General features: G+C 53.6%; 1 protein-coding gene across 1 annotated transcript in view; it reads left to right on the top strand.

Annotated features, from left to right (window-relative positions):
- The window catches only part of LOC129864882 (ELKS/Rab6-interacting/CAST family member 1-like), a 169,715-nt gene that overhangs the window by 24,760 nt on the left and 134,955 nt on the right, over positions 1-10,000 (top strand). The window contains exon 4 of the mRNA XM_055937181.1: positions 7,350-7,543. Coding sequence (XP_055793156.1) covers positions 7,350-7,543 — 194 coding nt within the window. The remainder of the gene's footprint in view (positions 1-7,349; positions 7,544-10,000) is intronic.

Genomic DNA, 10,000 nt, shown 5'->3' on the forward strand with positions numbered 1-10,000 from the left:
ACTGACCTGACTGATCTACCTGACTGATCTACCTGACTGACCTGACTGATCTACCTGACTGATCTACCTGACTGACCTGACTGATCTACCTGACTGACCTGACTGATCTACCTGGCTGACCAGACTGATCTACCTGACTGACCTGGCTGATCTACCTGATTGATCTATCTGACTGACCAGACTGACCTGGCTGATCTATCTGACTGACCTGAATGATCTGACTGATCTACCTGACTGACCTGACTGACCTGACTGACCTGGCTGATCTATCTGACTGACCTGACTGATCTATCTGACTGACCTGACTGATCTGTGGTGTAGCTGTTTACCCAGCTCCATATCTAAGAGGCTGTCTCTCTTTCTCTCATCTCTCACCCCTCCATATCTAATAGGCTGTCTCTCTCTCTCTCTCTTCTCTCACCCCTCATATCTAAGAGGCTGTCTCTCTCTCTCTCATCTCTCACCCCTCCATATCTAAGAGGCTGTCTCTCTCTCTCATCTCTCACCCCTCCATATCTAAGAGGCTGTCTCTCTCTCTCTCTTCTCTCACCCCTCCATATCTAATAGGCTGTCTCTCTCTCTCTCATCTCTCACCCCTCCATGCCCTTGTCTGCAGTAGTCATAGCAACACTACCTCTATTATTCTAGACATCACTGTGGTCTGATTCACCCTGTCCTCCAGACTGACTCTGTTCACTGTGGACTGATTCACCCTGTCCTCCAGACTGACTCTGTTCACTGTGGACTGATTCACCCTGTCCTCCAGACTGACTCTGTTCACTGTGGTCTGATTCACCCTGTCCTCCAGACTGACTCTGTTCACTGTGGACTGATTCACCCTGTCCTCCAGACTGACTCTGTTCACTGTGGTCTGATTCACCCTGTCCTCCAGACTGACTCTGTTCACTGTGGTCTGATTCACCCTGTCCTCCAGACTGACTCTGTTCACTGTGGTCTGATTCACCCTGTCCTCCAGACTGACTCTGTTCACTGTGGACTGATTCACCCTGTCCTCCAGACTGACTCTGTTCACTGTGGTCTGATTCACCCTGTCCTCCAGACTGACTCTGTTTACTGTGGTCTGATTCACCCTATCCTCCAGACTGACTCTGTTCACTGAGGTCTGATTCCCCCTGTCCTCCAGACTGACTCTGTTTACTGTGGTCTGATTCACCCTATCCTCCAGACTGACTCTGTTCACTGTGGTCTGATTCACCCTATCCTCCAGACTGACTCTGTTCACTGTGGTCTGATTCACCCTATCCTCCAGACTGACTCTGTTCACTGTGGTCTGATTCCCCCTGTCCTCCAGACTGACTCTGTTCACTGAGGGGAAATTGACTTAATGATTTCACATTAGACTGACCAGTTACGTTTAAACTAAAGCATGTAGTGTCTAAACTTAGTTCCCTGCTCAGGGCCAGAAGACATGAATGGGACTTGAATAATTGGGATGGAGTATATGGAGACACGCTTAGACAGGCAGATTTATGTGGAGGACACACACACACGCACACACACACACACACACACACACACACACACACACACACACACACACACACACACACACACACACACACACACACACACACACACACACACACACACACACACACACACACACACACACACACACACACACACACACACACACACACACACACACACACACACATTAGAGACCTTAGTCATTTCCCCCAGTCCGTTCCTCTTCAGCGCATGTCCCAGCCCTGCTCTGATGTCACAGGGTTAGCTGAGGTTGTGGCAGCATGTGGAACACACTCAACAGTGCTGGAACTGTCACTATGTCCTCCGTGACCCGTCCCTGTCCCCTAGCCAGCCTCTTGGTCTGGGACTGGGCACCACAGACAGCTAACCCTGAGGGCCCAAGACATGGGACATTACCCAGCCCAAGTCAACTTAGCCAGCCACTTCCCTGCCCCCTAGACAGCCCCTAACCAGCCCCGTACACCCTGCCACTTCCCTGCCCCCTAGACAGCCCCTAACCAGCCCCATACACCCAGCCTCTTCTCTGCCCCATAGACAGCCCCCTAACCAGCCCCGTACAGCCAGCCTCTTCTCTGCCCCCTAGACCGCCCCCTAACCAGCCCCCTAACCAGCCCCTTACACCAAGCCTCTTCTCTGCCCCCTAGACAGCCCCCTAACCAGCCCCCTAACCAGCCCCCTAGACAGCCCCCTAACCAGCCCCCTAACCAGCCCCCTAACCAGCCCCATACACCCAGCCTCTTCCTCTCCTACTGGGGCTTGACGTCACAGACAGCTAACCTCTGGGGAAGGCAGGGGAGGGGGAGGATAGCCAGCTCAGCTGGGTCTTACGTGTGTATCCCTTGTTCTCACCCCTCACCCCCTCTATTCCCCCTTTATACCCCCTTATACACCCCCTCTATCTCATATGTATGTACTGTATGTATGTACTGTACTCTATACCATCTACTGCATCTTGCCTATGCCGTTCTGTACCATCACTCATTCATATATCTTTATGTACATATTCTTTATCCCTTTACACTTGTGTGTATAAGGTAGTAGTTGTGGAATTGTTAGGTTAGATTACTTGTTGGTTATTACTGCATTGTCGGAACTAGAAGCACAAGCATTTCGCTACACTCACATTAACATCTGCTAACCATGTGTATGTGACAAATACAATTTGATTTGATTTGATTTCTATTCCCCCTCTTTTCCCTCTCTATACCCCCTCTATTCTCCCTCTATCCCCCCTCTATTACCCCTCTATACCCCCTCTATTCCCTCTCTATACCCTCTTTATACCCCCTCTATACCCCATCTATTCCCCATCTATACCCCTTCTTTCCCCCCTCTATTCTCCCTCTATTCTCCCTCTATACCCCCTCTATTCCCCCTCTATACCCCCTCTATACCCCATCTATTCCCTTCTCTATACCCCCTCTATACCCCATCTATTCCCTTCTCTATACCCCCTCTATACCCCATCTATTCCCCCTCTATACCCCCTCTATTACCCCTCTTTTCCCACTCTATACTCCCTCTATACGCCCTATTTTCCCCCTCTATTCCCCCTCTATTCCATCATCACCCCTCCCATGGTTAGAGCAGGTGCCTGGCTGTCGTGAGCTGTGTGTGTGTCCCTCCGTTCACCCCCACCCTAGCATGGGTTCTATCTGTTTGGTTTGGGCGTGGCCTGCATGGAGCTGAAATGAGGAGAAGAAAGAGAAACATACATAAAGTTTGAGGCGTGGCCCTCCCTGTCCTCAGGTCAGTGTTGGGGGCGTGGCCCTCCCTGTCCTCAGGTCAGTGTTGGGGGCGTGGCCCTCCCTGTCCTCAGGTCAGTGTTGGGGGCGTGGCCCTCCCTGTCCTCAGGTCAGTGTTGGGGGCGTGGTCCTCCCTGTCCTCAGGTCAGTGTTGGGGGCGTGGCCCTCCCTGTCCTCAGGTCAGTGTTGGGGGCGTGGCCCTCCCTGTCCTCAGGTCAGTGTTGGAGGCGTGGCCCTCCCTGTCCTCAGGTCAGTGTTGGGGGCGTGGTCCTCCCTGTCCTCAGGTCAGTGTTGGGGGCGTGGCCCTCCCTGTCCTCAGGTCAGTGTTGGGGGCGTGGCCCTCCCTGTCCTCAGGTCAGTGTTGGAGGCGTGGCCCTCCCTGTCCTCAGGTCAGTGTTGGAGGCCTTAGAGCTGCTTCCAAAGAACACAGAGACGGAAGGTAGGACAGATCTGAGAACAGCTGTATAGGGCTCAGGCTTCAGGGCCAGAGGGAGGCAGGACAGACTTGAGAACAGCTGTAAAGGGCTCAGGCCTCAGGGCCAGAGGGAGGCAGGACAGGTCTGAGAACAGCTGTATAGGGCTCAGGCCTCAGGGCCAGAGGGAGGCAGGACAGACATGAGAACAGCTGTATAGGGCTCAGGCTTCAGGGCCAGAGGGAGGCAGGACAGACTTGAGAACAGCTGTATAGGGCTCAGGCTTCAGGGCCAGAGGGAGGCAGGACAGGTCTGAGAACAGCTGTATAGGGCTCAGGCCTCAGGGCCAGAGGGAGGCAGGACAGGTCTGAGAACAGCTGTATAGGGCTCAGGCTTCAGGGCCAGAGGGAGGCACTTGAGAACAGCTGTAAAGGGCTCAGGCCTCAGGGCCAGAGGGAGGCAGGACAGGTCTGAGAACAGCTGTATAGGGCTCAGGCCTCAGGGCCAGAGGGAGGCAGGACAGACATGAGAACAGCTGTATAGGGCTCAGGCTTCAGGGCCAGAGGGAGGCAGGACAGACTTGAGAACAGCTGTATAGGGCTCAGGCTTCAGGGCCAGAGGGAGGCAGGACAGGTCTGAGAACAGCTGTATAGGGCTCAGGCCTCAGGGCCAGAGGGAGGCAGGACAGACTTGAGAACAGCTGTATAGGGCTCAGGCTTCAGGGCCAGAGGGAGGCCGGACAGACTTGAGAACAGCTGTATAGGGCTCAGGCCTCAGGGCCAGAGGGAGGCAGGACAGGTCTGAGAACAGCTGTATAGGGCTCAGGCCTCAGGTCCAGAGGGAGGCAGGACAGGTCTGAGAACAGCTGTATAGGGCTCAGGCCTCAGGGCCAGAGGGAGGCAGGACAGACTTGAGAACAGCTGTATAGGGCTCAGGCCTCAGGGCCAGAGGGAGGCAGGACAGACTTGAGAACAGCTGTATAGGACTCAGGCCTCAGGGCCAGAGGGAGGCAGGACAGACTTGAGAACAGCTGTATAGAGCTCAGGCTTCAGAGCCAGAGGGAGGCAGGACAGACTTGAGAACAGCTGTAAAGACTTCAGGCCTCAGGGCCAGAGGGAGGCAGGACAGGTCTGAGAACAGCTGTATAGGGCTCAGGCTTCAGGGCCAGAGGGAGGCAGGACAGGTCTGAGAACAGCTGTATAGGGCTCAGGCTTCAGGGCCAGAGGGAGGCAGGACAGACTTGAGAACAGCTGTAAAGGGCTCAGGCCTCAGGGCCAGAGGGAGGCAGGACAGGTCTGAGAAAACCTGTATAGGGCTCAGGCCTCAGGGCCAGAGGGAGGCAGGACAGACATGAGAACAGCTGTATAGGGCTCAGGCTTCAGGGCCAGAGGGAGGCAGGACAGACTTGAGAACAGCTGTATAGGGCTCAGGCCTCAGGGCCAGAGGGAGGCAGGACAGACTTGAGAACAGCTGTATAGGGCTTAGGCCTCAGGGCCAGAGGGAGGCAGGACAGACTTGAGAACAGCTGTATAGGGCTCAGGCCTCAGGGCCAGAGGGAGGCAGGACAGACTTGAGAACAGCTGTATAGGGCTCAGGCCTCAGGGCCAGAGGGAGGCAGGACAGACTTGAGAACAGCTGTATAGGGCTCAGGCCTCAGGGCCAGAGGGAGGCAGGACAGACTTGAGAACAGCTGTATAGGGCTCAGGCCTCAGGGCCAGAGGGAGGCAGGACAGACTTGAGAACAGCTGTATAGGGCTCAGGCCTCAGGGCCAGAGGGAGGCAGGACAGACTTGAGAACAGCTGTATAGGGCTCAGGCCTCAGGGCCAGAGGGAGGCAGGACAGACTTGAGAACAGCTGTATAGGGCTCAGGCCTCAGGGCCAGAGGGAGGCAGGACAGACTTGAGAACAGCTGTATAGGGCTCAGGCCTCAGGGCCAGAGGGAGGCAGGACAGACTTGAGAACAGCTGTATAGAGCTCAGGCTTCAGGGCCAGAGGGAGGCAGGACAGACTTGAGAACAGCTGTATAGGGCTCAGGCCTCAGGGCCAGAGGGAGGCAGGACAGACTTGAGAACAGCTGTATAGGGCTCAGGCCTCAGGGCCAGAGGGAGGCAGGACAGATTTGAGAACAGCTGTATAGGGCTCAGGCCTCAGGGCCAGAGGGAGGCAGGACAGACTTGAGAACAGCTGTATAGGGCTCAGGCTTCAGGGCCAGAGGGAGGCAGGACAGACTTGAGAACAGCTGTATAGGGCTCAGGCCTCAGGGCCAAAGGAAGGCCGGACAGACTTGAGAACAGCTGTATAGGGCTTAGGCCTCAGGGCCAGAGGGAGGCAGGACAGACTTGAGAACAGCTGTATAGGGCTCAGGCCTCAGGGCCAGAGGGAGGCAGGACAGACTTGAGAACAGCTGTATAGGGCTCAGGCCTCAGGGCCAGAGGGAGGCAGGACAGGTCTGAGAACAGCTGTATAGGGCTCAGGCCTCAGGTCCAGAGGGAGGCAGGACAGACTTGAGAACAGCTGTATAGGACTCAGGCCTCAGGGCCAGAGGGAGGCAGGACAGGTCTGAGAACAGCTGTATAGGGCTCAGGCCTCAGGGCCAGAGGGAGGCAGGACAGACATGAGAACAGCTGTATAGGGCTCAGGCTTCAGGGCCAGAGGGAGGCAGGACAGACTTGAGAACAGCTGTATAGGGCTCAGGCCTCAGGGCCAGAGGGAGGCAGGACAGACTTGAGAACAGCTGTATAGGGCTTAGGCCTCAGGGCCAGAGGGAGGCAGGACAGACTTGAGAACAGCTGTATAGGGCTCAGGCCTCAGGGCCAAAGGGAGGCCGGACAGACTTGAGAACAGCTGTATAGGGCTTAGGCCTCAGGGCCAGAGGGAGGCAGGACAGACTTGAGAACAGCTGTATAGGGCTCAGGCCTCAGGGCCAGAGGGAGGCAGGACAGACTTGAGAACAGCTGTATAGGGCTCAGGCCTCAGGGCCAGAGGGAGGCAGGACAGGTCTGAGAACAGCTGTATAGGGCTCAGGCCTCAGGTCCAGAGGGAGGCAGGACAGGTCTGAGAACAGCTGTATAGGGCTCAGGCCTCAGGGCCAGAGGGAGGCAGGACAGACTTGAGAACAGCTGTATAGGGCTCAGGCCTCAGGGCCAGAGGGAGGCAGGACAGACTTGAGAACAGCTGTATAGGGCTCAGGCCTCAGGGCCAGAGGGAGGCAGGACAGACTTGAGAACAGCTGTATAGAGCTCAGGCTTCAGAGCCAGAGGGAGGCAGGACAGACTTGAGAACAGCTGTAAAGACTTCAGGCCTCAGGGCCAGAGGGAGGCAGGACAGGTCTGAGAACAGCTGTATAGGGGTCAGGCCTCAGGTCCAGAGGGAGGCAGGACAGGTCTGAGAACAGCTGTATAGGGCTCAGGCCTCAGGGCCAGAGGGAGGCAGGACAGACTTGAGAACAGCTGTATAGGGCTCAGGCCTCAGGGCCAGAGGGAGGCAGGACAGACTTGAGAACAGCTGTATAGGGCTCAGGCCTCAGGGCCAGAGGGAGGCAGGACAGACTTGAGAACAGCTGTATAGGGCTCAGGCATCAGGGCAAAATCCAAACTCACGTGATGTCGCACTACCAGTGACCATGCGATGTTATCGTGACCTCTAACCACTGACCTCTGACCCCTGCCCTCTGTCCAGGCCCAGAATGCCGTGCTGGAAGCCCAGGCCAACACGGAGCTGTCAGAACGGATCGTCACTCTGGAACAGGAAGTGACTCGGCACAGAGAAGATTCTGGGAAGGCCCAGGTGGAGGTGGACCGGTTGTTGGAGATCCTCAGAGAGATGGAGAACGAGAAGAACGACAAGGACAAGAAGATCAATGAACTGGAGAAGTAAGAGTGTGTGTTCTCTACAATAATATATAACCTCTGTCTGTCTGTCTGTCTGTTTGTTCTCTACAATAATATATAACCTCTGTCTTCTGTCTGTCTGTTCTCTACAATAATATATAACCTCTGTCTTCTGTCTGTCTGTTCTCTACAATAATATATAACCTCTGTCTTCTGTCTGTCTGTTCTCTACAATAATATATAACCTCTGTCGTCTGTCTGTCTGCCTGCCTGCTTTCTGTCTGTTTTAACTACTGACAGTACAGTACTGCATGTCCTCATGCTACAGTGCTCTTTGTGAATGCACTGTGTGTGTGTGTGTGTGTGTGTGTGTGTGTGTGTGTGTGTGTGTGTGTGTGTGTGTGTGTGTGTGTGTGTGTGTGTGTGTGTGTGTGTGTGTGTGTGTGTGTGTGTGTGTGTGTGTGTGTGTGTGTGTGTGTGTGTGTGTACGTTTGTACGTTTGTACGTGTCTGTGTACAAATATGTCTGTATCCGCCTGGCTCTCAGGCAGCCGTCCCTGCCGGCCCCCTCCCGCTCCCACCTGTGGCGTTCCCATGAGCCTCAGCAGGTGTCAACCTCTGTGACCTCTGGCTCTCAGCCAATGGGAGGGCTAGTTTGGGACTACCTGGGAAAGTGAGTGGTGATGTCATAGTCTCAATCACTCTAGCATTATAAATCACCTAAACACTCCCTTATACTACATTATAAACTGGGTCGTTCGAGCCCTGAATGCCGATTGGCTGACAGCCGTGGTATATCAGACCGTATACCACCAGTTTATAACAGCAATAAGGCACCTCGGGGGTTTGTGCTATATGGCCAATATACCACGGCTAAGGGCTGTATCCAGGCACTCCGCGTTGTGTCGTGCATAAGAACAGTCCTTAGCCGTGGTATATTGGCCGTATACCACACCCCCTCGTGCCTCATTGCTTAATTCTAGCACCATGCACAGTAATTCACCTAAGGGTTTACTCTAGGGGTTTACTCTAAGGGTTTATTCTTAGGGTTTACTCAAAGGGTTTACTCTGAGGGTTTACTCTGAGGGTTTACTCTAAGGGTTTACTCAAAGGGTTTACTCTGAGGGTTTACTCTGAGGGTTTACTCTGAGGGTTTATTCTTAGGTTTTACTCAAAGGGTTTACTCTGAGGGTTTACTCTAAGGGTTTACTCTAAGGGTTTACTCTAAGGGTTTACTCTGAGGGTTTACTCTAAGGGTTTACTCTAAGGGTTTACTCTAAGGGTTTACTCTGAGGGTTTATTCTGAGGGTTTACTCTGAGGGTTTACTCTGAGGGTTTATTCTTAGGGTTTACTCAAAGGGTTCACTTTGAGGGTTTACTCTAAGGGTTTACTCTAAGGGTTTACTCTGAGGGTTTACTCTAAGGGTTTACTCTAAGGGTTTACTCTAAGGGTTTACTCTAAAGGTTTACTCTAAAGGTTTACTCTAAGGGTTTACTCTGAGGGTTTACTCTGAGGGTTTACTCTAAGGGTTTACTCTAAGGGTTTACTCTAAGGGTTTACTCTGACGGTTTACTCTAAGGGTTTACTCTAAGGGTTTACTCTGAGGGTTTACTCTGAGGGTTTACTCTGAGGGTTTACTCTGAGGGTTTACTCTAAGGGTTTACTCTAAAGGTTTACTCTAAGGGTTTACTCTAAGGGTTTACTCTGAGGGTTTACTCTAAATGTTTACTCTTGGCCCCTGAAGCCAGAGTAGCCGGCCCCTGACACGTTCACTACACCTCCTACTCGGCTCCATTGTTTTAGTGCCTTGATGATGCTTTTCCCCTGGTGGTAAAGTGAGTTACAGCTTATGGTAATGGGGCTGTTGTGTACGGTGGCCTGTATGGATCATGTTGTCTGTGGAGTGTAGATGTGGGTGGAACCCCTGGTACGCTGATCAATGTGTATCAGCACCTCTTTATTCACCACAGCTCTCACACAGCGTCCACCCCACTTAGCATGCAGGAGAGGCTGACTATTCAACACAGCTCTAACACAGCCTCCACCCCACTTAGCATGCAGGAGAGGCTGACTATTCAACACAGCACTCACACAGCCTCCACCCCACTTAGCATGCAGGAGAGACTGACTATTCAACACAGCACTCACACAGCCTCCACCCCACTTAGCATGTAGGAGAGGATGACTATTCAACACAGCCTCCACCCCACTTAGCATGCAGGAGAGGATGACTATTCAACACAGCCTCCACCCCACTTAGCATGCGGGAGAGACTAGCTATTCACCACAGCTCTCACACAGCCTCCACCCCACTTAGCATGCAGGAGAGGCTGACTATTCAACACAGCCTCCACCCCACTTAGCATGCAGGAGAGACTGACTATTCAACACAGCTCTCACACAGCCTCCACCCCACTTAGCATGCAGGAGAGACTAGCTATTCAACACAGCACTCACACAGCGTCCACCCCACTTAGCATGCAGGAGAGACTAGCTATT

This window comes from Salvelinus fontinalis, chromosome 11 (assembly GCF_029448725.1).
Source record: "Salvelinus fontinalis isolate EN_2023a chromosome 11, ASM2944872v1, whole genome shotgun sequence".
Classification (NCBI taxonomy): domain Eukaryota; kingdom Metazoa; phylum Chordata; class Actinopteri; order Salmoniformes; family Salmonidae; genus Salvelinus; species Salvelinus fontinalis.